At 44.3% G+C, this 27,482-nt stretch overlaps 1 protein-coding gene across 1 annotated transcript in view; it reads right to left on the reverse strand.

Moving 5' to 3' along the window:
• Actr3b (actin related protein 3B) overlaps positions 1-27,251 on the reverse strand; it is a 55,747-nt gene extending 28,496 nt beyond the window's left edge. The window contains exons 1-7 of the mRNA XM_038320001.1: positions 27,126-27,251; positions 25,386-25,496; positions 11,899-11,994; positions 9,433-9,540; positions 4,369-4,512; positions 2,341-2,514; positions 1,196-1,288 (exon numbers count right to left, since the gene is read on the reverse strand). Coding sequence (XP_038175929.1) covers positions 1,196-1,288; positions 2,341-2,514; positions 4,369-4,512; positions 9,433-9,540; positions 11,899-11,994; positions 25,386-25,457 — 687 coding nt within the window. The 5' untranslated portion in view covers positions 25,458-25,496; positions 27,126-27,251. The remainder of the gene's footprint in view (positions 1-1,195; positions 1,289-2,340; positions 2,515-4,368; positions 4,513-9,432; positions 9,541-11,898; positions 11,995-25,385; positions 25,497-27,125) is intronic.
• Positions 27,252-27,482: the final 231 nt, after the last annotated feature.

The raw sequence follows: 27,482 nt of genomic DNA on the forward strand, positions 1-27,482 counted from the left end.
GGCCCCTGAGCCCATTCTGCCCTTCACCTTTCCATTCCGGGTCACCATGCTTTAAGGGCTGGTCTGCATGAGCTCCAAGGCCACCGCAGCCCAAGGGCTGCATTAGTGCAGTTCTCACTCAGCAGAGCTGATTCACTTTTCCTGCAGCTATGCACTGTATGTTCCCAGCCTTCACCAAGACCACACAGCCACATGAGCGACACTGAAGAGCAACACAGCAACACACGCATCTAACGTAAACCCAGTCTATTTAGCTTATCTTTCCTGCTGCTTCCTATTAACTGTTTAACATATATCACTCAGAACTGTAAAGTACATGCATATGAGCTGCAGGCCAGTAGCTGCTTTCCTACCAGAGACTTCCTCGTGGGAATGTAGTGGATTTACCTCCGTCTCTCAAAAGGTGTGTAGGATCTACTGTGGAGTGGAGCAGTAGTTACTTCATTGCGACCGAGAACCTTTCTCTGTTTAAAATGCAGATGTCCACGTGTGCAGAGTGCAATATGGAATCATGAAGCTGAGTGTCAAAGGCTTGATGCATGCATGCAAATGTTAGCTGGAGATGAAGGAGTGATTTCTGCTCTTGCTAACTGGCTGTCAGCAATATTTCCTTTTATGCAATAATTATTAGATTCCTCTTATTTCAAGTTTTACAATTCTGGACAACAAAAGAATTCTTTTAAAAAATTCACATTCTTACTTGATCTGATTGTCCCACTAGAAGCCCTCACTGTCATGCTACCCCAGCACTGACGGACCCTAAATGCCCATGGACGAATAAGAGCAGTTCCCAGGTAGCAGGAAGGGGGCACACCTTCCTCTTACAATCAGTACATATGGCTCAGACTGTCTACCTTCAGATCCAGTTTGCCAGATAAGAAGAAAAGATAGCTCAAGCCAGGCATGGAGACACGGGCCTGAAAGCCTAGTGCTAGGGAGGTGGAGGCAGAAGAGTCACAGGTTCTAAACCTGGGCCAGCCTGGGTTCAAGAAGAAGGGGAAGGAGGGTGAGGAAGGAGGAAGAGTCTTAAAAACCCCTCGGTTGGTGGTGTCATATTCCCGAACATCCCGCTCCTCTCCTCTGACAAAGAGCTCTCCGTCACCGCACTGGAGCAGGCCCAGGAGCGGGAGCACGGATGACGGCACACATCATCGGGAGCTGAAATCTTAACACGGGAACAAACAAGGCACCTTACCTTATACAGCGGCCGGCGCACATCGATGGGACAGTTCTGTATAACCTCATCAACAACATCCGAGATGGACTCCATGAAATCTGGGTTGGCAAACTAAATTTTATAAAGATAGAAAAGAAACATTATACATTTTCTTCAAATAACACAAGCTTTGTTCAGATGACATTTTAAGACTTTGTTTTTAAAACTCTTGTTTTAATTATATGTGTAGGTGAGTGTGTCTGAGTGTGGGTTTGTGCACATGAATACCGTATGCACTGGTGCTGGAACCGAGCTGGGATCCTCTGCAAAAGCAGTCCATGCCGTTACACGGGGGCATGCTTCCAGGCCCCTCAGCTACATTTCTTTAAAGGTAACCAACAAATACACAGTTCCCTAGAACTGAAAGTTCATTGCATGAAAATCAAAGGCCGACCACATGTGCGTGGAGCGATGTGAACATGACATGTGTGTGGTTAGCCAAGGAAAAGTACCCATCAGTCACCAGGACAGGCAGCCCTGCTAAGGAGAGCACAGCACCTCACATCAGTCAGAGAGAGGGGAGGGCACACACACCAGCTACAGGCACGCAATGAGAATTACACTTGTGAGTATTGGTACAACAAAATAGTTAACCAGGCTTTGAGAGGAAAACATGCTATAGTGATGGCAGTGATGTTAGAACCGAACAGCCCTTGCCACAGTCACGGCGAGCAAACAAATAAACCCCTTTACGAGAGTATGAACATGTCAACTCCAAATACACTTCAAAACCCAGTGTGTACTCCAAGGTCTCGGAGGAAGAAGGTGACATCCAGTCATTCACCAGCTGGTCATGCACTGGTTTAGGACAGTCACAGAGCTGGACAGACTCTGTCCTAATCCCACTTCCATGCAGGGGCCAGAGTACACCAGTATCCGGGATTAGTGACTTAGATTACCACCGACCCCTTAAGGTCAGTTTCAAATCCATTTTCTTCTATTGCTATTCAAAGTTTTCCTCATCTCAAGGAGCCTTAAGTGTTAAAGGTAAGTCGATGGCAAGGCAAACCAGGCAGCCACGCATGCTCTCTGGGCCCCTGTACTGAGAGCTGCTCCTGGTGCCCACTAGGGGGCAGCATTGCTCCACATGCACTGTACTCTGCAGCCTCAGAGACAGCTCTTACCTCAGGGTGAAAGAATATTTCAGGTCCCAGGAACCTTTCATAACCAACATCTATAATGAACTTTTTCTGGTTGATCGCATTGATTCCCGTGTACTGTTTGATCCACTTCCGGGAATCCATGTCATATTTAGCAAATTCTTTGACAATATCAGGGCAAATGTAACAGTGCTTCTCCTGTGTATACACAAAAAGACATCGCCAAGCATTAGTAACCGCCAGTCTCTGCCCTCTGCCAAATACACAGGAACCCACACATTACAGACAGCTGAGTCCACCTCTGCTACACTGTAACCCGTGTAGCTGGACTGTCAAGCTCTTCTCCCGCTGTCTTTCAGCTCAGACATGACTGAGCTTGAGCAAGTAAGTCTGCTTTTTCTGCAACTTGGTTATTCATCACTAACAAGTCCACCTAATTTTGTTGCCATATTGTCTGCAATAATACCTCTCTGTAAACATCAGCACCTTGTCTCCATCCAGGCTTTACAGGCTCCCTCGGGCTCTCTCGGGCTCCCTCTCCGGTGCCTTCTCACCACTGCCCATGTCTGGATCAGCAAACTAAGCTTCGCCTACTGTAAAGTACAGTAACCAACCATATCCTAACGTGTGTGCGCGTGGGTGGGATACAGAGGGAGTGCCCTCTAGCTTCCGCTAGACGTCTGCCTGCAGGGAGACCCCTGGCCCGCAACGTGCCTGAGATTGTACCTTGCTGGTCATGTGTTCTAAGTCACTTAATCAACACTGGAGATACAGTCAACGAAATCCTTAGATCCCAGTCAGAAATAACCTAGCACTGACGTAAGTAAACAACGCAGGATAGCAGATACTACAGAATAAAAGCAGGATCAGGCAGGAGCACTGGGGTTGCTAAGAGATGGCCGCCACTGAAGAAAGGAAAAGAGAGGCTAAGGGAAACGAGAACACTTTAGCCTACAAGGAAGTCTTGGGACACTTGACAAACCTCTCCACAATGGAGAAGGGACCAGCTCCACCTTTCGCTTTAGCACGGAGAGTTTCCCCAGTCCTGGAAGGTCCAGGCCCAGGAGGCAGGGGTTAGTGGCGCCCTTTTTGTAGGATCCTGCCTGATATCTGCCCCATCCTGAAAGGACGGTTTTCAACGAGTATCAGCCAAATGTGGAAATCTTGTCTCATGCATCCTTGTATTCAACCAGCCTCGGGAGATGCTCAGCTGAGAGGAAAACAGCAGGGGGGATAACCCTCACCCCCCCACACACACACACAACTACCCTGAACCTCAAAACCAGAGAAAGGAGATACTTAAGGTCACACGTCACACCCCACCTCAGACTCTTCTCCAGATCCAAACAGAACCTTTCCTCCTTCACTCTATAGAATAATCAGCCTTGGACTCTTAAGAATCTCCTTCATTCTCATTTTTTTTCATGCTTTGAGTTTGATAGCTGAGAAGAAAATTCCTTTAAAAGGCTCTGTAACTGCTATACACAGAGCAATACAAAGACAGCCAGGTCAAGTAGATACTCTAAATAATGACCAAAGAACCACTTTGGTTCTTTTGTTATTAAAGATTCCTGTCACTGGTCTAGTGCTGAACCGAGGTCTGGAGCCATGCAGGGGGATTGTGTTCAAGGATGCTAAGACTCAGACTGGCCTGGTTCTGAGGTGCACTCTCAGGGCACAAAGGCAGGCAGGCACCCCGGGATTCCTGACAGCCACGCTGCTGCTGTGACTTGCTCCTGATTCCAAAAGGAAGCATGGAAGGAGATGTGGAAGCAGTGTGCAGCTAATTGAAGGTTTTGTTTAATTAGGCTCCAATTAAACGATGCTCTACTGCACACGCCGGTGGCTCAACACCCGTTATCAAGTCGCTCTCTGTGTAGAAGAGCGCACTGAACCTCAAGTTCCCTGCACATTGAACTCACTGGTAAGACAGTCAAGGCCACACTCTCGGGGACAGGAAGGGAGCAGGAGGGGGATGATGGGCATCGAGGGAACGTCCAAGCACCATTTCTCTCTCACCCCCAAACCAGCCAGGGTCCCTTCTGTTTTTACCTTAATGGCTTTTGCGGTCTCCAGTGACTGCTCAGGAGGGATTCCCACCTCCCTCTCCCTTAGCAGCTGTTGAATGAAATACGTAATATCTCTACCTGCAATTGGGATGTGTTTGATGCAGCTTCCAATTACATAACCTTCTGCCTGGAGAATAAGAGGAAGCAGGACAGCCATATCAGTAACCACAGTCCAGAGCCAACTGGACCCAGGAGGTTCCCAGCCACACCTTCCCAGCCTCCCCTCTGGTTACTGAACTAGTGTGTAAGGGCTCCCATTCATGAGGCTCAGCGCCTAAGGTCCTTTTAAATGACTGCATCTGCAGTTCTATTAATATTTAAAATTCTAAATGACTCCAATAACCTGAATCTCCATAAGCAACCAAAACGTTGTTTTCATTAGGAACACAAGAGAAACTGCACAGGTTTGGTTCATTTCTAAAAGATAATGCTGTCTGAGAGAAGCCATGTTTTCTTCTAACTAGACAGGAAAGACTGTCTATGTGCTATAAACCAACTGTAAAACTCCTAATTCAAAGTCAGTGACAGGCCTGGTACAAAGGCCTGTGGTCCCAAAACAACTTGGATCCCAACTTTTTTTAAAAAGATTATTTATTTATTACATATACAGTATTCTGCCTGCATGTGTACCTGCACCCCAGAAGAGGGCACCAGATTTCATTATAAGATGGCTGTGAGCGACCATGTGGTTGCTGGAATTGAACTCAGGACCTCTGGAAGAAGAGTCAGTGCTCTTAACTCTGAACCATCTCTCCAGCCCCCTGGATCCAGACTTCTAACCTTCAGCCTAGTGTGGAGAAAATACTCTGAGGACATTTATAGTGTAGATGGAACAAAACCCTGCCTGCCGGATATGTGCCTTACGGCAGATACTACAAATTCAACGAAGGGTTCCACTCAGCACACTGAAAAATGACTTAAAGAAGCTGACCAGCCAGTGCCTCTGCAGACTGGTGAGGCTCAGGCTCTGCATTCTCCCTGCTGACCAACCAGTGCCTCTGCAGACTGGTGAGGCCAGGCTCTGCATTCTCCCTGCTGACCAGCCAGTGCCTCTGCAGACTGGTGAGGCCAGGCTCTGCATTCTCCCTGCTGACCAGCCAGTGCCTCTGCAGACTGGTGAGGCCAGGCTCTGCATTCTCCCTGCCGCCCTGCCGCCCTGCCGCCTTCCTTAGCTACTGAAGGCATGTCTGCTAATGCCCGCAGCACTACAGTCCCCCCACTGACCTTTTGTGGGTGCAGGCTTGCCACACAAGCCACAAGCCTGCTACCCATCCAGCTTGTCTGCAGAGATACAGACTGGGGACTGATGGTCGGGTTCGCACTCTAGCACTTCATGGTCTCCGGGCCACAAGGCCCAAGGAAAGAGAGGGCACGGAGGTGAGCTACTGCTCCACGCTGCAGGTGTGCGATCTCGGCACGCATGCAGATGGAGCCCCACACACACATATAAGCTGCAAGGACCGCCTTCCCAAGGCTTCTGGGCTTTTGGCTCATGGTCCTAACTTCTAAACAAAAAATTAGGCCTTTCTGCAAGGTACGGGTATTTGTAAAATATTAAAGATGGAGATAAGAGGCACGGACAGGTGATTAAAATATTTCCTTCCTACACGCTGCCTCTTCACAATCACACTCGGCCTCACACACCATTTCCTAAATGAGCACTAATGAGCGTGCAGCATGCCACACACCAGCAGCAGGAGAGTCAGCACTGGGTCACTTCAGGACCACACACCTGCTGTGGGACAATGGTCTTTTATCCTGTCACCTGTATTATATTTAATAACATGCTGACTGGTCGGTAGCCAGGCAGGAAGTAAGGGCAGGGCAATGAGAATGCAGGGAAGAGGGAAGGGCAGTCTGCAGTCGTGTCCCAGACACAGAGGAAGCAAGTGACTGCCTCGCTGAGAAAGGTAGCAAGCCACGTGGCTAACAAAGACAAGAATTACGGGCTAATATATGTTATAAGAGTTAAGAAGCCTGAGCTACTAGGCAAATCAGTTTATAACTAATGTAGACCTATGTGTAGTTCTTTGGGACTGAATGACTGCAGGACCGGGTGGGACAGAAACTTCAGTCAACACACACCATGGCTTTAGATAATTATTCTTCATAGACTATTTGACCGTAATAGAAAAAAAGTATCATTAAATTTATATGCAAAATATAACTTTAGCATCATTTATATGGTATAAATTCTACCCCAATTTAAAATGTGGACATATATTTACATATATCTGTGTCTTAACCAAAGCTTGACAGACAGTGCAGCTGATAACGTGGCTGTCTGAATGGGTTTTCTTATTGTTTATGGTTTTACCCAAATTTTCAGTAACAAATAATTTTTGTAAACGGGGGAAAAAACTAAACTACAACACGGTGAAAAGTTACCTGGGTTCTAACGTTTCCGGCCACACTGTGCTGAGCGGCCCTGGACAACTGAACAAGTGACTAAAGAACAGGCATCTGCCTTGCCATCCACAGTGTGTGGGTGATGGGGAACCAAATGCACACAGGTCTGGGGCCACACACCTGCAGCTGCCCTGCTGCTCCGCATCAGAGGGACAGCAGGGAGCCAGAGTGCCAGACTGCTCTGAAGGACCCCGGTCTGGCTCACACACCCCTCCCGTGGAGAAGACACATTGGCAGGGGTGCAAGGGTAAGAGAGACTTGGAGTGTCCTTCCTGGCCATTAAGGCTTTCACAGTGTTAGCCTTTCAGCAAACACAAAAGCAGCAGAATGTCGCTCCTTCAGTTACTGAACCAAAATTGTGACTATCGCTTCTCAATTAAAGGAAATGTACTTGTTTTGCCTGGTTTGGGCTTAGTTTTGCTTTTGCTTGCTTATTTTTAGTTAGTTGTGTGCGTACACGCACGAGCGTGGATGTGCACATACATGTAGGTGCCTATGGAGGCAGATGTCGGAATCCATGGCTTTGGTTTAGACAGGGTCTCACGTATCCCAGGCTGAACTTAACTTCAGAATACAGCCAGAATGACCTTCTGAACCACCTGTGTTCACCTCCCAAATGCTGGAACTATAGGCATGTGCTTGGAATATTCCTTTACACTGTGTGAGGATATGTCACTGTGATTGGTTTAAAAGCTAAATGGCCAATAGCTAGGCAGGATTCTCGGGCATAGAGAATGCTGGGAAGAAGAAGGGTGGAGAAGACAGAGAGATGCGGAACAAGTCAGACACACGAAATGGGACAGATGTAAAAACCACATGATAGAATGCAGATTAATAAAAAATAGGTTAGTTTAAGTTTATAAGACCTAGTTAGGAACAAGCAAGCCTAAGCTACAGGCTGAGCTTTCATAATTAATAATAAATCTCCATGTCATTTTCTGTGAGCTGGTATCCCATAAAGAAAAATCCACCTACAGGTATGTGCCACCTCACTCAGCTTTGGATTTTTTTAATATCCTAATCTGTATTTTCAGAACAGGTATAAGGGCCAGAGAAATGGCTCAGTGGTTAAGATTATGCATTGCTCTTGCAGTGGGCTGAAGTTCTGTTCCCAGCACTGACATCCGACAGCTTACAACCACCCTTAACTCCAGTTCCGGGGATTCTGATGCCTCTGGCCTCTGGGGGAACCTGCATTCACATGCACAAACAAATACAGAGACAAATCCATATAATTAAATAAACCTTTACAAATTTTTTTTTCAAAATTTAATCTTGGGCTGGAGAAATGGCTCAGAGGTTAAGAGCATTGCCTGCTCTTCCAAAGGTCCTGAGTTCAATTCCCAGCAACCATATGGTGGCTCATAACCATCTCTAATGGGGTCTGGTGCCCTCTTCTGGCCTTCAGGCATACACACAGACAGAATATTGTATAATAAATAAATAAATAAATAAATAAATAAATAAATAAATAAATAAATATAAAAGAACTTAATCTTAAGGACTGTAAAATGGTTTAGCAGATAAAGGTGCTTGACCTGAGCTGATACCTGAAACCCACATGGTAAAATGAATCAACAGAGTCCCCCAGTCGTCCTATGACTACTACATATGATCATGGCATGCACTCCCATGCAAACATGTACATACATATATTATTTTTCAAAAGCAAAAATATCAGAATTTAAAAGGAACTTCATATATTTATGTGTGTGTTTATAACTGTAGTTAACATTGTATCCATGGTTACTGAGGAACCTAAGGGGAGTGATCAGGAATGACTGACTTTCCACTGTCACTAGTTGATTTTTCAGAAGAATAATTTTTAAATAATTTCTTGGACCAAAAGAAAGACACAAAAGTCTCCTGAAATTGGAATTTGGAGTCACTGCCTTAAATGTCTTAAGACCCAAAGGTATTGCATGGCCTTCTGCAGTCAAAACATGAGCTCTCTCTTTCTTAACTCTTAAATACATTCAGAGGTAAGAGCAAGTTCTCCAAAGCCCCAGCTGATCAAGCCCTTCACGGGCATGCCCTGCCCCTCAGCTCTGGCCTCCAGAACCAGGTCTGGCTGCAGCAGCTTGAGTGAAGAGTCAGGACACCAATGCGGCACCTGTGGGAATACTGCAGAAGCCTTGGGGTGGGGGAGAATGACTACAGAATCTGCTCCACGATTTTGAAAATGCCAAAGGCACAAACATGGCCATCTTTTGAACTCCTTAACACCTTCCAAGGCTTTCTAAATTTCTATTGCCTAGACCAGGTACATACTCTTTTAATCCCAGCACTTGCGAGGAAAGCAAATGAATCTCTGTGAGTTCAAAGCCAGCCTGATCTACACAGGGAGTTCCAGGCCAACTAGGGAGACCCTGTCTCTAAAAAAAAAAAAAAAAAAAAAAAAAAGGAAAGAAGAAAAGAAAAGAAGGAGGGGGGAAGGAAGGAAGGAAAATGAAGGAAAGAAGGGAGGAAGGGAAGGGAAGGAGGGAGGAAATGAGGGAGGGAGAATCCCATTGCCATTTTTAAGTACATCACATAAAAAGTCAGAGGGGGTTGAGTTTTGCCTTGCCCTTTTCAATTCTCCTCTTACCTCAGGACAGGTGTTAAGCCTCAGAGAGTAAAACAGGAACCCTGTGCTTACCACTGGGATAACGTGGGTGACACCATCTCCACTATCTATGACTATCCCCGTCAGTGTACGCTCACCAACTTGCCGGGATGTCCATGAGGCTGCCAGAGCCAGCACTGCCTGGAGAGAGACATTGAACACCCTCTGAAGAGAGATGGCACCTGGAAGGTCAGCAGCCATCACTGACGGGTCTCAGGTTCTGCAGTGAACGTTTCATACTTAAGGAGTCTGAGACACCTCCCTTTTTCCCATTCCACATCTCCCAAACTACAATGCCCACCTAGTCAACTGGCATGCCAGTTTTCATTTCAAATGAAGCTGGGTTTTTGACAAAAACAAAGTTTTACAAGCAAGAAACAGTGAAATGGAATTCCACTGCTAAATCCCAAGATTTCACTTCTAATCTACTGATGATCCAAGGGCAGCCACAAACACAGCCTGGGTTAGTTGGTTGGTTTGTTTGTTCACAGAATTTGTCTGTGGTTTGAGGCGGGGGTCTCATGTAACCTAGGCTGGCTTCAAACTCATCATGGGCCAAGGATAGCCTTGAACTCATAATCTTCGAGAATCCGAGGAATTCAGATGTGCTCCACCATACAGCTTCTTCCACACTTGATTTCTTGTCAGTCATTTCTTGATTCCCTGGGATCAAACCCAGGGCTTTGTGCTGGGCAAGCACTCTCCCTAACTCGGCCCACATGGAGCTCTTCTCTCACAGGTGATGAGACCTCCATGCAGAAACTTTGATCAGGTAGGAACAAGACAGTGGTTCTCAGCCAGGGGCAGCTCTGCTCTTCACAGAACGTCTGGCCACTTCTGCCATTGCTCCCTATCAACAATTACTATCAGAGAGGAGGCTGGCTGCTGCTCTACACTCTGCAATGCACAGGACATGCTACAGCAAGGAACTAGCCAGCCCAAAGCCAGGCCAGGCCAAGATGGAGCACAGGAATTTAAAGGTTCCCCTTTTTTAAAAAAAGATTTATTTAGTATGTACAGTGTTCTGCTTGCATGTATGCAGGCAGGCCAGAAGAGGGCGCCAGATCTCATTACAGCCAGTTGTGAGCCACCATGTGGTTGCTGAAAATTGAACTCAGGACCTTTGGGAAAGCAGCCAGTGCTATCAAGCACTGAGTCATCTCTCCAACCCAGGAATTTAAACTTTTGAAAAGCATATTCTGGGTGAAGTTGACATATAGACCATCTAAAGAACCATTAGGCCTTGTGGGACATGGTAGCAAACACAGTTCATCACAGCACTCAAGAGGTTAGGACAGGAGGATCACCCTGAGTTTGAGCCCAGAGTAGGCTATAGAGTGAGGTCCTGTATAAATAATAATAATAACAACAACAACAACAACAATAATGAAATCCAGTATCTGAGTACCTCCCTGCACTATGTATGCCTTAGGAGAGAACAGAATTAGTAGATTTCTTCTGTGGGAATGGGTGGAGTCTTTACTGTGTGAACAGGCACTATGATTCATTACGGGGAGACTACAGCACCTACAAAATGCATCTCTCCACAAAACACTTCTTTCTTAGAAGGATATACTATTATGCAGGAAATTTTGGAGAAAGACTCAGCTCAGTTACTCCTCAAGACTCCAACCAGCTCCCTTGTATATACCAAAGCAACAACAAAACTGTAAGCCAAGAAGAAGAAGCTTCGAGATGAGCTCTGGAAGCTCCCGGAAACTCCGGGCCTCTTGGAGCAAGAGCTCATGGAACTAATGGAGCCTAATCAAGGGGCTCTCCCAAGGCATTTACTCTGTTTTAGCTTTTGTTTGCTCTGTTGTTGAGACAGAGTCTCGCTCCGTAACCCAGACCTGCCTCAGAACACATGCTATAGCCCAGGCTGGCCTAGATCCTCCTGCTCGCCCTCCCAAGTAGTAGGATCATTGCTTGCGCTCACTTTGTTTTCCAGTGGATGTTATGCTTCTGTGCTGTCTTGTCATTTTATTTGTTTGTTGTTTCTTATACTCACAATGATCCAAAGTAAGTGTAAAACGCTTTAAAAAATAAAAACAAAAACCAAAAAAGCACATCTACACCTCTAATTTGACACCCAAACACATAAGACTCCACCTGGGAAAACTGTAGAGCCAGACCAACTTTACATCAGTGGTAGTTATATAAAAATAAATTACAGAGTCGGCAGTACTGGCACAAGCCTTTAATCCCAGCACTTGGGAGGCAGAGGCGGGTGGATCTCAGTGAGTCTGAGGGCAGCCTGGTCTACAACGCAAGTTCTAGGACAGCCATTGTGGTTACATAGAGAAATTCTCTTTCCAAGAAAAAAACAAAAACAAAAAACAATAAATAAATAAATAAATAAATAAATTACAGGCAAGATTCTTTATGGTGCTTTGATTCAAACCTGTGATGGGGTGAGAGAAAAGAGAAACATCTAGCCTGGTCTGAGCACAGAAGGCCTTGGGATTACTGTGAGAATCAGAACGACAATACTGTTTTTACCTGTACTGCAATGTAGAGTCCTGGTACATTAAATGATTCAAACATGATTTCTGCAAGGTACTCTCTGTTTTCTGGTGTGTTCAGTGGAGGTTCTGTCTGTAAGAAAAAGTTAGATTTAATGCTCTCTCGAATTTCACATAACTACATCAGAATTATAAAAGGCTAACTTAACAGCCTGTTGGATAGGGAATTAGAGAACTCCCTAGTTGCAAAGACAGGGTTCACTAGTTAAAGGTATCTGACTGTGGGTCTCGAAAGCTTTAACAAGGCAGAGTGAAGACTCTATGGGGCTTCTGGTATCAGGACTCACCCAAAGTTCAAAGTTCAACAAGACACAGAAAAAGAGGAGCTCGTTCATTACCTACATTACACAGAGCATCCAGAACTGAGAACCATGATGCAGGATGCCAAAGGCATGTATTCCTGAATACAGCCAAGCGTGAAGACTCATGATGCTATTCCCAGTACCCAGACCAGAGACAGATGAGCTCTCCAAAGAACAGGCAGAGGGAAAGCTGCTGCTTGAAGCAACAGAAGTTTCCTCCCACCTGGCACTCACAGTGGCTCAACGCACCACACTTCAGGATGGCTGCCATGTCCCCAGGGCAACGACCTCCTGTGCCTACCAAGCCCACACTCACACATGCAATGAAGGCAAATGTTAACGGCTAATGTTACATAAAAATGCTAAAAGAAAGAGAAAAGTAATCAAAACACAAATGGATACAAACCAAAAACATACAGAGGAAGCATCCTAAGATGCCTCAACCTGAAACTCTGAGCACCGACCTGACACCACAGTAATGTGAAATTACCCTCTGGCTACGTGTACAGATCTTTATGAAACATAATGCATTTAGCACTTAGACCTCAGTCCTAACCCCATGATATCTCATTATGTATGTTCAAGCTTTCCGAACTCCAGAAATCTGAAAGCTTCTGGCTGCATGCATTTTGAGCAAGGGATACCAAGTGTACACCTAGAGCGATATGAAACAAAGCAGAAGAAAATCTTGAGAAACTGTCAACAATCCAAATCCTTTTTAAAACAGTGTTATCAGATAGGATAAAAAATCATCAGACAACAACCACATTAAAACAAGGTGCTGTTCTTTTCCAAAATAATAAAAATCTACATCTTGTATTAACATAAACTACAAAAATAATGAAAATGTTCTGGACTGTCTGGCAAAAGGTCCACATTGCCGTTTACTATGGACTGAATTGTGATTCCCCCAAAATTCATGCATTAAAATCCTAACCCACAAGTCTCCCCTTCCTCTTTCTCTCCCTTCCTTTTTCCTCTCTCTGCCTCTCTCCCTTCCTGATGTGGACTATTCCTTTATACTGTGTGAATATATGTCACAGTGATTGGTTTAATAAAAAACTAAACAACCAATAGCTAGGCAGGATTTCAGGGCAGAGAGAACACTGGGAAGTGGAAGATGACCAGGAGTAGCCAGCGGATGTGGAGTGAGTCAGACACACAAAATGGGCACAGGTAAAAGCCATGTGGTAGGGTATAAATTAAAGACACGGGTTAATCTACATTATAAGAACTAGTTATAGAAGAGCCTAAGCTATCAGCTGAGCTTTTGTAATTAGTAATAAGGTCTCCGTGTCATTATTGGGGAGTTGGCAGTCCCAACAAAAAGTCAGACTACACCTCCCTTCTCCTTATACGCATTAGCACAGAGAAGAGGCCATCAAAAGCCAGGAAGAGGGCCCTGGCCAGGAACCATCCTGGCTGTACCTCCCTAATCTTGAACGTGCAGCCTCCAGGACTGAAAAAATAAGCCTCTCCTGTTTAAGCCTCTTTGTCTGTGGCATTCTGTCAAGACAGCAGAGCACACCACTAACACTTCAAGCAGGGAATAAAGCCTCTGGCTTTAGAATGGCTACTTAAACCCCGTGGCATACAGGGATATACTTAAGCGTCTCCATGGCAGGAAGGATAACCCAATAATTTGGTATCTGGCCACAATGTCAATCCAGAATTTTGCAAAACCAAAATATCTTTAACTGTGTATAAACTCAGGAAATCAATTAATGCTGCGAAGGCCTTTTATGTACTGCTCAGGGTGAGGTGAGGTGCTACACTGTACACAGTCCCAACACTGTTCCTGCTCAAGATCCCAAAATTAAACCCAATTCTCTCTAAACAAAGAATGCTCAGATGAAGCCTCCTCCCTGAGGACTAGCTTCATAGTATCAGAAGGTGCTATGCAAACTGCCAAAGGAGGTTAGCAATTAATAGCCCTACCCAACTGTGCCGCCTATGAACCACAACAATGACCAGCCCTGCAAGACAGTCCTAAAGAGTGGCACTCAGACTTTCTGGTAACCAACAGCCCTCTAATTGGACCTAGGGCCTTCCCAACAGCCTAGTACTGAAAACCTAGCCAACTACCGGGGGCTATTGAGGTCAAGGATCTTAGGGGAGAACCTGCTAACACCACTTTACTAGAACAGCTAACTCCCAACTGCATTCTAAACCCTTATCCTTACACCCATAGGTGAGTGTCGCTCTCGTCCCCCATCAGAAGCTTGTTTTCACAGGAGACGGAGACCATCACAAAAAACCACAGCTGGTCAAAATCCAGCCACAACAAATACACCGACCACACAACTCCTGCACCCTTTAAGGCTCGGGGAGCATCAAAGAAGAAAGGAAAGAAAGATTGTAAGAGCCAGGGGACCAGAAAATCTGCTTTGAGATCGTGTCTCCTAGAAATGACCCAGAAGCTTCACCCATGATACTGAAAAAATATGGCTGCCTAAACAAGACCCAAACAATATCAACAGACATGCTGATGTGCAAGAGGGAACGCTCATGACGCTCTACCCGAGACACGCTGCTAACCACTGCTGAGAGAGAAAGAATTAGATTTCCCCAGGGATGAGCCCCCTTAGTGGCTATGCAATACCAAGTGGTCAGCCCTGAAATCGTGCACATACAAGCAACACTAAGTGGACTTGGCAAGTTATATTTCTGCATTTACACATATAATAATAATAGCAATAGTAGAAGTAGTATGAATTTGAGAGGGTAATGGGGCACACTGGAGGAGGTGCAGCAAAAGAACACTGTTGTTCTGACCTCTGCACAGTGCTGCACCTTAGTCCACTGCCATCTCAGTCAGCAATGGCAACGCTGCAGTTACCAGTCTGGCTGGCTGCTCAGGCCTCAGTCTGGCCAGAACTCTGCTCCCACAGGCACCGGCCCTATTACTGCCACCACCTGTAGCTCTGATTAAATCTCTAGCGTTCTAATTATGAATAAGACCCAAGATTCAAAGGCTGGGGTGAAAACCTAAGAGCTCAGAGAGGCTGAGCAGGAACCAGTTAATCTTCTTTCCTTGCTGGTGTCCACAGAAGACCCAGAGACTTCCACTTAGACAAACCCCAGAGAGAGCTGTGCCACTCCACACCCCACCCCACTGCTTCCTGTGACTATCTCTTGAGGATGCCCACTGAGGCTCTAGGATGACTTTCTGTCAACTAGTTGCTACTCAACCTCCTGTCCCAAGGTTAACTTTATTTAATTAATGCAAATGCAAACTTGGGGTTCGTGGTGTGATCAAATATCCCTAAACAGAACACAGGAGGGGTTCAAGGGAGGAAAAGAAAGGAGGGGGAAATAATATATTTTAATTTAAAAAAATGTTAAATTAAGAAAAAAAAGAATGGCTGGGCAATAGTAGTGCACACCTTTAATCCCAGCCATTGGGAGGCAAAGGCAGGTGGACCTCTGTGAATCTGAGGTCAGCCTGGTCTACAAAATCAGTTCCAGGACAGACTCCAAAGCTACACAGAGAAACTCTGTCTCAAAAGAGAGAGAGAAAATGCTCTAGGAATAACATGATACATAGAGCTGTGGGTGGTGGCACACACCTTTTATCCCAGCACTCAGGAGGCAGAGGCAGACAGAGCTATGAGTTCAAGGCCAGCCTGGTCTATATAGGGAGTACCAGGCCAGCCAGTACTATACAGTGATACAGCAACAACAAACAAACAAAAACTGTATCCCTTTATCCACAAAATTATACTGTTTCTTAGCGATCACAAGCAGAAGTCAAAACAGACAAGAGCCAGCTGCTGGCTAGCTAGCCATGCAACTGTGATGGCCATGGCTATGGGAACTGGTGGTTTGAAGCGAAATGTCTCCCATGGGCTCCCAAACTTGAACACAGACCCTGTAGGTGAAGCTTCTGGAGAGTTTTGGAGATGCAGCCTTGATGAAGGAAGTATGTCATTGGGAGTGGGCCTTGAGATCTCACAACTCCACCCATTTCCTGTTTACTCTCTCTGCTTCCTGTCTGTAGTAAAGATGTGACCTCTCAGCTTCCTGCAGCTGTCACCATGCCTGGTGCTTGCTGCCATGCCTCCCAGTCAGACAGACTCTCCTCTCTCTGGAACCGTAAGCCAAAATTGAAGTCTCTTCCTTAATTTGCCTTTGGTCACAGTGTTTTATCACAGCAATAGAAAGGTAACTAATATAGAAACTGCAAATAAAAAGGAGCAAGGGCCACCAAGAAGGCTCAGTGTGTAAAGGTGTTTGCCACCAAGCCTGACGACCTGAGTTCAAGCCCCAGGCACTACATGGAAGAAAGAAAACTGACTCCTTCAAGTTGTCTTCTGGCCTCCACATGAGCATACATATACTGCACACACAAACAAAAAAAAGAGACATAAACAAGAAAATGGAGTGTAATACTGTACATAAAGTATAAAAACATGGGTGAAAAGGGAGAAACTAAAAAATGTTCACCATCTCTATGTTAATGGGATGTGACTGAGAAAGGCACAGACATTATTTCCAGACATTCTGATTCCTCCCTTCATCTCTACCATTACAGGAAGGAAGCTTACACCCCGGTGAGACTCTGCACCAGCACCTATATACCCCTCACATAGCAATGCAACCTCCTTAGCCACAGACCAAGCACTAAGCAGAAGTAAACCCATCACAGAGCTGGAGCAGACAGAGCATGGCCATGGCACTCCTGGCCACTGGGCCCCTGATTCAGGACACTCAAGATGGACAGAACACAGCAGAAGACACAAGAGCAGTTGAGCTCTATTCGAGCTGCTGTCTTCAGACCCGTGAACTGCCTCACCCTGGCAGGCAGTATGAGCTGTACTTTATTAGCCCTGTGGGGTCATGACTGATTAGTCATTGGTTAATACTAGAAATGGCAACAGGTCCAGACAAAAAGTATAACCTAGACTTCTTCATGGACAAGGATGACTAAGTAGCTAAGCTCTAGCCAGTCAGATACAAAAGCAGATACCTGTAGAAGGAGTTGCAGGCCGCTTCCCGCCGCCCAGCTCCCAGCCACTGGCTAGCTTTACCCAAAATAATTACACAGAAACAGTATTTATTTAAACACTGCCTGGCCCATTAGTTTCAGCCTCTTATTGGCTAACTCTAACATCTTGCTTTAACCCATATTTAGTAATCTGTGTAGCACCACGACATGGTGGCTTACCTGGAAAGATCCTAACCTGCATCTGTCCCAGAGGGGAGAGTCATGGTGACTGCCTCACTGCCTTCTTCCTCCCAGCCTTCTGTTCTGTCTTCCCCACCTACCTATGTTCTGATCTAGCAGGCAGACAGATGACCCTCCTCCATCAGGTACCAAACAGTAGAGCCTCTTTGTCTTTACCCCTCCTTCTTCCTTTAGAATAAGGGAATAGCTGAAGCTACAGTAACCAACCTTGGAATAATCAGCATCCTCATCAGGGAAGCCAAACAGCAAATACTCTAGGGAAGAGAAATCCCTCATGACACCAGACCAACACCTGCCTTATGGAGGACTCTTATTCGTTAATAAAGAAACTGCCTTGGCGCATTTGATACACCTTAGGTGGGTGGAGTAAACAGAACAGGAAGAAGGAAGTGAGGTAGATGCCTCAGGCAATCGTCATGCCTCTCCTCTCTGAGCAATTGCCATGCTTCTCCTCTCTGGGACAGATGCCATGAAGCTAGCCACCAGGTCAGACATGCTGAATCTTTCCCGATAAGAAACCACTTTGTGGTGTTACACAGATTATTCGATATGGGTTAGTCAAGATGTGAGTAAGAGGCTGAAACTAATGGGTCAGGCAGTGTTTAAATGAATATAGTTTGTGTGTTGTTATTTCAGGGCATAATCTAGCCAGATGGCCGGGAGCCAGGTGGCAGGAATGCAGCCCACAGCTCCTCACTACAGAATGGCGCCCACGTGGATAACTGAATCCACAGAAAGCCTGAGAAAGCTTGGGAAAGAATAGAGTAAAGCACGGCTTCTTGGTGGCAGCAATTTCTCGGGTCTGCTCTGCTTGCTAGAGACTAGCAAGCTCTCTCATCTAAGAGAGGCTTCCTGACTCAGCTTTAGCTGCAAAACCCTGCAGTTCTTTTAAGAGGTCCTGCCATGAAACACTTAAATGGTGTTGATGAAAAGCTGAGCGCATGTTTTTCGGTTTTCGGCCGTAGCAGAAAAAAGGTTGTGCCGTTTTGAAGTGCCAGCTTTCTGGGCCGTCCTGCCGGGGCAGGCTCTGACTCTTTCAAGCAGGCAGTCCTGACTATGGAGCTTTTGATTGTTGTTTAACACTGTTGCAGCTTGCTTGCTGGCAGGGACCTTGAACCCTCAGAGTTGTGGTGATAAACATGGCTACAGCCGGTACCTCTGCCATGAGGCTGGAAGGCTAGGGAATGGGCTAGATCTAGCTGTCAAGGCCATGGCTTTGGTCCTACCTATGTTGCTTGGTAAATTAGAGACTCGTGTGGTCAGAAAAAGAGAGATATACAGTAAAAGAAAGATTCAAAGTTGAAGAAAATGTCTAAATGATTTACAATGTGTTAAAAATATATGCAGGCTAAAGTTCTTAAAAGTAAAAAAGAGAGAGAGTAGTTTGGGTGTGGTGGTACACACCTTTAATCCCAACACTTGGGAGGCAGAGGTAGATTGACCTCTGTGACTTCAAGGTGTGGCAGGACACACCTTTAATCCCAGTACCTGGGAGGCAGAGACAGACGGGTCTCTGTGAGTTCAAGGACAGCCTGGTCTATAGAGTTGTTCCAGGACAAAGATATACAGAGAAACTGTCTCAAAAAGCAAAAAGTTAAAAGTAAAAATAAACGAAATAGAGGTTAAAATAAAGCCACACAAAGATAGAAAATACACAGATTATCTTGATGCTGTATGCTATTCTGCTCTCTTTGAATTGTTTGAATGCTGAGGAAGGAGCAACAGCTGCTAAAAGATATTTGTTTACAAATGCTGCTGAACTAATCCAAGATAGATATTTTGAAAGTACCTTGACTTCAGAATTTGGATCTAAGGATATGATACTTTGGAAAAGAGATTCTTCTTTTATTTTTACAGAAAATGAGACCAGTTGGGTTGCTTCTATCCCAATATGGTATGAAAGACCATGCCCTCCTGAAAGGTTGCTGTGAGCACCTTCAGAAAATTACTTTGCTCAACTGCCGACTGAGAGGAACCTAGCACACAGGTTACACCATGAAAGACCTGATTAACAGCACCCCCATTCAACAGGAAGAAGTTTGGAGAGAAATAACTGCGCCCATATTCCCAAATATTGTTTATAAGTGTTCTTTTACATTTAAAGGGGGATATGATATAGATATGAATAATTTGCATTGATATGGATTTTGCTTTAGTGATACAATTTTGTTATATGTATATGTATTTCTGATATTGATTAAGGTATTGTGATTGTGTAGTTCATTTAAGAATGTAATTTATAATTAGGAAATATAGGTTAAGAGATAATCATCTAAAATAGTCAAGTTTGTAGTCATGTTAGTTAGATTTTCTAGATATATAGAGATATATTTCAGTTAGATAGGCATTTTTCATCTCTTTCAAAGACTACAGAATTTGGCATTTAAAATGTTTTAATAACTTAGGGCTTTTCATGACAATGAGACATGTCTGCTCCTGGCAGCACCAATCTACTTCGAGAGGAAGATGGGTATTGAAGAGGCTCCTTATGGAGTTTGATAGCCATTTGGGCAAGAAACTGCTCTTGCCTGGACTATTGCATAAACTGGACACAGAGAACCCTCAGAGAGAGGACTGCTGAACTTGCCTAAAGGTGAGATGATCTTTCGGGGTTCCTGATTCATGAAAGAGTCTGCGAGACATTCTACAGGACACAGCAGATACTGACTGAACTGCCTTTGAAATTTCCTGCTTCATGGAAAAGTCTGCTGGGTACTATGGGCCTGTAGGTCGAAGATGGATGTCCCAACAGTACAAAAGAACTTTGGGTGACTGTCCAGGCAGCGAGATGTCTCTGTCATTTCTAGAGTTTTGGAAGTAGCTTACTTCTTGTTTACCTAGGTAATATTGTGTCCTTCTGGAGTCTTTGATGGAGTTAAAGAATAGATAGATAGTTATAGTTTTCCTTAGTTGTGATAAAAGATAAAGTAGATATAAATACTGTAACTGTAATTCTTACTTGCTAACTGTTATATGAAATTTTACTATGTTAAGGTTAAAGCCTTTCCTTTTTGTTTAAACAGAAAAAGGGGAAATGATGGAGGACTCTTATTCGTTAATAAAGAAACTGCCTTGGCCCATTTGATACACCTTAGGTGGGTGGAGTAGACAGAACAGGAAGAAGGAAGTGAGATAGATGCCTCAGGCAATCGTCATGCCTCTCCTCTCTGAGCAATCGCCATGTTTCTCCTCTCTGGGACAGATGCCATGAAGCTAGCCACAAGGTCAGACATGCTGAATCTTTCCCGGTAAGAAACCACTTTGTGGTGTTACACAGATTATTCGATATGGGTTAGTCAAGATGTGAGTAAGAGGCTGAAACTAATGGGCCAGGCAGTGTTTAAATGAATATAGTTTGTGTGTTGTTATTTAAGGCATAAGCTAGCCAGACGGCCGGGAGCTGGGTGGCAGAAATGCAGCCCACAGCTCCTCACTACACCTGCCATAAGCTGACTTGTAAAGAAAACTGAAATCCCTGCCCTGTTTGAACTACTATTTTTAGGCTCCTATTACTGGCTACCAATCACAACTCACCATCTTTGAAGAATTAGACTCTCTACTTCCTCGTCAGGGAATATTTGCTATGTACTCCCCAGTTCTCTGGGTCTGGAATCAAAGTATTCTTTTTGTTTGTTTGTTTTGTTTTGTTTTTCAAGACAGGGTTTTTCTGTGTAGCCCTGGCTGTCCTGAAACTCACTCTGTAGACCAGGCTGGCCTCAAGCTCAGAGTTATCCACCTGCCTCTGCCTCCCAAGTGCTGGGATAAAAGGTGTGCTTCACCACAACTGACCCAAAATCGGTATTCTTAAGGCTATGTCCTCATAACCCATTTCCCCCTTGGTTTTCCACTTCTTCTGTGTCCATCACCAAAGGCATGGGAAGTATTTCTTTGGAAGACACACATGAATAAAACATTCCCAAACAATTACACAAAATCAAAGTCTTTTTATTATCTTAATATTAAAGCATATGATTAGAATATCACATAAAAGGAAACTACACAGCTTTATAATTCATAGCAATAGTAAAATTACCACCTGGTATTTATTCAAAATGAATAATTAATTAGTATTATGAAAAATAAACCTATATTTCTCCATGAGATAAAAAATTAAATGCATATGCCTAGAATTAGTTCCACCTTTAACCCCCCCCCCATGATTGTAGTGGAGAAATGCTTTCCTATTATTGGTATATGTGTGCACATGAGCACAGATACACAAGTGTTATGTACACCAGTGGACGTCAGAGGATAACTCTACAGTGCCAGCTTTCTCCTTTCATTGAGGGCTCTGGCCATCAACCTTGCACAGAATGCACTGTTACCTACTGAGCCATCCTGAAACCATTTTTAAAACATAAACACTCAAAGAAAAGAGAGCAAGAGAGGAGATGACAACATGCTAGAAGCTTGGAGACAGGTGGACCAGCACAGGCTGAGCAAACCCATGTAGCCCATCTCTGTACTGGCTAGTGGTCACTGAATTAGGAAATGTAACTGAAGGTTTCTCTTCTGCCTGCCAATTCCCAAATAAACACTCAGAGGCTTTTTATTAATTAAGCAAATTTAGCTAATAGCTCAGGCTTATTATTAACTAGCACTTACAACTTAAATTAACCCATTTTTATTATTCTATATTTTACTATGAGGTTTGTGGCTTGTTACCTCACATCCTGCTTCTTGGGTGACTACTGGTGTCTCCCTTACTCTGCCTTCTTTTTCCCTTTATCTTTGCTTGGATTTCTTGCCTGGCTTTATTCTTTCTGGCTATTGGCCAAATCACCTTCTTTATTAACCAATGGTAACAAAACATTCACAGCATACAGAGAGACATCCCACATTAGGGAAGAGCATGTGTAAACCATCATTAATATGTTAGCAAATTTTATCTCAACTCAAGACAAGCTAGAGTTATCTGTGAAAGGAGGGAAATTCAATTGAAAAAAATGTCTCCTTAAGATCCAGCTATATTTTCTTAATTAGTGACTGATGGGGAGGTCACAGACCATTGTGGTCCTGAGTTCTATAAGAAAACAGGCTGGGCAAGCCATAATGAGCAAGCCAGTAAGCAACAGCTCCTGCCTCTAAGTTCCTGCCCTGTTTGAGTTCCTATCCTGACTTCCTTCAATGAGGAACAGTGATACGAAAGTGTAAGCCATATAAACCCTTTCCTCCCCAACTTGTTTTTTTGCATGTTTTCATTACAATAATAGAAACCCTAACCAAGACTATCAACAATCCAGAGAATTCCACAGCATGATGTAGATGTATGAAGCTGTCATAGTGAAATCCACTCATTTGCTAACCAAAAACCTAATTTAAGAAAGAGAAAAGGAAAAGAAGGGAAAGAAAGGAAAAGGAAAGGAAAGGAAAATAAATTGGGTGTGGTGGCACATGCCTATAATCCCAGAACTGATAACATGGAAATAGGTGGATGCCCAGAACTTGAGCTTGTCAGTCAAGCCTGGGCTACTTGGTAAGTTTCAGAACAGTAAGAGAACGTGTGTGTCACTCTCTCACACACAAACACACACACACACACATACACACGAGTCAATGTCTAGCCTCTCCACTCTCACCCAGCTCCACCTCTTACTAGCACACCATGGCCCCACACCGTGGCCCCCCACCGTGGCCCCCCACCGCCCTTCTTCACTCCCATCTCACAGGCCCTCTAGTTAAACTACTCTAGTCAGTTCTTCAAAGTTACCATGGTGTCCTGAAAATGGATTTCTCTAGGTTCGCAGAAACCACCACCTATTTCTTCCTGACAAGGATTATATTTACCAGTTTATAGATATGCCTGCTAACCCAGGGAAGGACGTGTGTGTGTGTGTGTGTGTGTGTGTGTGTGTGTGTGTGTGTGAGAGAGAGAGAGAGAGAGAGAGAGGCAGAGACAGAGAGACAGAGACAGAGAGACAGACAGAGGGACAGAAAGTAAAAGAGATAGGAGAAAGAAGAGAAAACAGAAACAGAAAGAAACTGTGTGGTTTTCCATTTTCTTCTCTTTTTCTTCAGGAAAGAGGAAAACTGTCCTGTGATATGCATCTGCACTTACTCCATAGGCCTTAGGTTAGATGCCCTTTAATTAGAGGCTGAGGAGAGATCCTGGTTCACGAAGCTGAATCAGGCAGGAAGCAGCTGGGCACTGTGCCTGGCCCTAAAACCCTATCCAACAGGTAGTTAGTGATAAGCTAGAACAGGAAAAGTGTCAGCCCAAGCAGGTGGAATCTGAGATATGTTTTGGCCACACAGACAATGTAACTCACACGCTGTCAGTTACCTGGTCGTTTATTTCATACAACCACTGTGTGTGCTCAGGAAAGACAGAGGCCTATAAAACACAGGCGTCACACTTGACATTCTGAGTTTGAAGATGCACCTGAGGGTGAAGTCAGAGCACCTTTAAAGATTTCCCTTGATTAATATAATTAAAATCCTAATGTAATTCTAATTAAAAATTATTATATATTATTAATATTTTATTATATTAAAATAATTAATACACATTAAATAATATAGATTCCATAACTACTAGCTTTGTAGTTACCACTTTTTCTTTTATAATTTGTTTATTTTTATTTTATTTGTATTGGTGTTTTGCCTGTATGTATGTCTGTGCTAGGGTGTCAGATCTTAGAGTTACAGACAGTTGCTAGTTGCCATGTGGGTGCTGGGAACTGAACCTAGGTCCTCTGGAAGAGCAGCCAGTGCTCTTAACAACTGAGCCATCTCTCCAGTCCCACTACTTTCTAATATAATATTATATTACATATTATTATAACATAATAATTAATATACATTAAATATATAGACTTTGTAACTACTAACCTTGTAGATACTTCTTTTAATTTTCCAAGACAGGGTTCCTCTGTGTAACAGCTCTGGCTGTCCTGGAACTAGCTCTGTAGTCCAGGCTAGCCTTGAACTCACAGAGAGCTGCCTGCCTCTGCCTCCCAAGTGCTGGGATTAAAGCCATAAGCTACCACTAAACAATTCTAAAGAGCACATGTAGTAAACATTAGAAAGAATTATAACTGGATATTGAACCATTTGATAATGTACTTGCACAGAAAAATCAAAGCTAATTCATGTAAGTTTTAATATGCAACTTATCTTGTATAGAGTTGTTATTTATGAAGCGATCATTTTATGCATGAGGTTGTTTTAATGTAGAAAGAATATTCTATGGAAGGAAACATTATGTTGAATAGAACAATGAGATCCCATAGGTCCCAAGAGGTATTTCTTCTCATTTCTCTGTGCTGTTTTGTTTGACTTAAGTACAATCACCAGGGTGCAGCCCAGCTCCGCTCCCTTTTACAATAAGATCTAAACACTGGAAAAGTAAGGTCTTGGCTGAGGATTCTCTGCAACAGAACAGGCACAGCATCCACTCGCTTCCCACACAAGCCACGCCTCCCTCTCCAGACCCTGTGCTGGAAGTCCATCACAGTGCTTACCCTCCTCCCAGTCTAAGAAATCCACAGACAGCTCAGGCACATGGGGCAAAACCACTGGGAAGGTTCCTAAGAATGGCTTCTATGGCAGGAAAAGGCTTAGTGGAGATGCTGAAGAGGCAGCACAGAAAGCTGGACAGCCATCCTGGGGCACCCGAGAGCCAACAGAAGAGGTCACACTAAAAGATGGGTCCATCTCCAAGCGGCTGAACTGAGCAGCCCAGGGCAGCCAGACTCTGGCCTTCCTGCTCTTCTTGCTCTGCAGAGTGATAAGTCATTTAGGTTCTAGATAATTTTAGTGTGTGTGTGTGTGTGTGTGTGTGTGTGTGTGTGTGTGTGTGTGTGTGTGTGATCTTTCTGGTATTTTCCCCTAAAGCAGCCTGATTCACATGAAAGCCTTTAGAAGGACTTTGTGTTTAAAAATCTAAGTAAGTCTTTAGAAGGACTTTCGTGTTTAACAATCTAGGTAATTTGGAATTCACGGGAGTATATTCCTCTTGGCTCCAATACTCACCATTAAAAAATAATGGTCCTCGGGTTCAGCACGAAGATACTTAAAGACCACTTGTTCCATGAACCTTTCCATAAGATCCCAGTCTTCAATGATGCCATGTCGTATAGGCCACTGGAGCAAAAGGAAGCAAGATGTATCCAGATAGTAAGAAATGGAAAGGAGCAATGGCTTCACAGCACAAGTGCAGAGGAGGCTGTGCAGCCCAACAGAATAAAGGCCTCCTGGCGGGAGGCGGTGAATCACATTTCAACAACACACTTTAACAAGAGACCAAGTTAGGTACTGTAATTTATTGCTTCATCTCTAAGTACACAGAACTACCTGGATGGCAGCGGGCAGAGTTCATCCACCATGCAACTCCCTCTGGTCTTTTTGTTTTTTATAGAAGAAAGGCCTGCTTTGCTGGTGAACGAGTGGAGAAACGAGAACTATTACACAGGGCTGGTGGGACTGCAAACCGTGGCAACTACTGTAGAAGTTAGTGTGAAGGTTCCTACAAAGAACTAAAAACAGGGCTGGGGAGAGGGCTCAGAGGTTAAGAACACTGCTGCTCTTCCAGAGGTCCTGAGTTCAATTCTCAGCAGTCACATGATGGTTCGCAACCATCTGTAATAAGATCTGGTGTCCTCTTCTGGTGTGCAGGCAGACATGCACATAGAACACTGTATACATAATAAATCTTTAAAAAAAAATCAGAACTACTGTAAAGCTCAGAGACCACGTATGAGCATATACCTGAAGGACCCTAAGTCAATAAATTACAGAGCTATATGCACATCCATAATGACCACTGTGTATTCACAGTAGCTAAGAAATAGAACCAGGCTAGATGTCTATCAACAGATAAATGGACTCTTTTTAAATGTAGTACATAGATGCAATGACATTTTATTTAGTCATAAAAAGTGAAATCATGACAACTGCCGGAAAATGAATGCCAATGGAGATTAGTAAGGTAAATGAAATAAGCCAGATGCAGAAGACATATATTGCACGTTTTCTCTATATAAAGCCTAAATTTAAATTTCTCTCCCTCCCTCCCTCCCTCCCTCCCTCCTTCTCTCTCTCTCTCTCCTCTCTTTCTGCGAGTGTGACTGTGTTGGGGTGTGATGCATGAAAGTCAAAAGGTAGCATGAATGTGGAGGAAGTGGTCTTACGGGAGGAGGGAGAAAAAGAGAATAATAGAATACGTGTGTCATGAGAGCAGAAAGGAGGAAAATCTGGAGGAAGGGAGGGAACCAGCAAGAGTGGGCAGGAAGATGAGAGAGGTCATGAGGTCATTAGAGGAAGTGGGGTGAATAAGAACAGAGTAAAATGACATATATGTATGAACATGTCATAATGCAACCCATCACTTTGTATGCTAAGCTTAAAAAGTAATTTAAATTATTTTTAAAAGATGCACCTGCTTTAATAGTAGTGCATCTTAATTGTTCAAGTCTGCAGGTTTCCAAATCTGACAGGCACATTAGTCAACCTGCAGCTCCCCAGAAGGCAGCTCTTCCTCGAGGGCACTGCGGACGGCTGGGTTGTGCGACTGGGCCTTTGTTAACTCACGTGGTTCTCTACTCAGAAACAAGCCCCACTGGTCAGCTACCCACCTCCACCCAAGCATAGGAACAAAGCCACAGTCCACAGCTCACAGTACGGGTTCCGGACAACCCATCATTTGCCTCAAGCACCCTACGCTCTGTTCTCGGCTCTGCACTCACACAAGCAGACCTGCTGGCACAGCTTTACCTTGGTAGCGTAGGTAGGTTTGTCCACGGCTTCATCCCCTATGAAAAAGTCAAGGTCATCAACTCCTCTCAACACCCTCCTTTGGGCTTGATCAACTACCTTTGCAGATTCTCTGATGGCGATACCTGAAGGGGGGGAAAGAAAAAAGTTTTATCTTTCACAAAGATGCCATCACTACCCACGTGTTATCTGAATTATCAAGAACAGATAACATAATCTGTGTGTTTGTACAGTAAATGGTGATTGCTAAGGCTTTATCTGTGGTTGGGGTGCTCACAGGAGACAACGAACACATGAAATAACAGAGAAACAAACAACTCTTCCAATATCGTCTCAGCGTAATGCAGGAAACTGTTC

The sequence above is a fragment of the Arvicola amphibius genome, chromosome 2 (genome assembly GCF_903992535.2).
Source record: "Arvicola amphibius chromosome 2, mArvAmp1.2, whole genome shotgun sequence".
NCBI lineage: Eukaryota > Metazoa > Chordata > Mammalia > Rodentia > Cricetidae > Arvicola > Arvicola amphibius.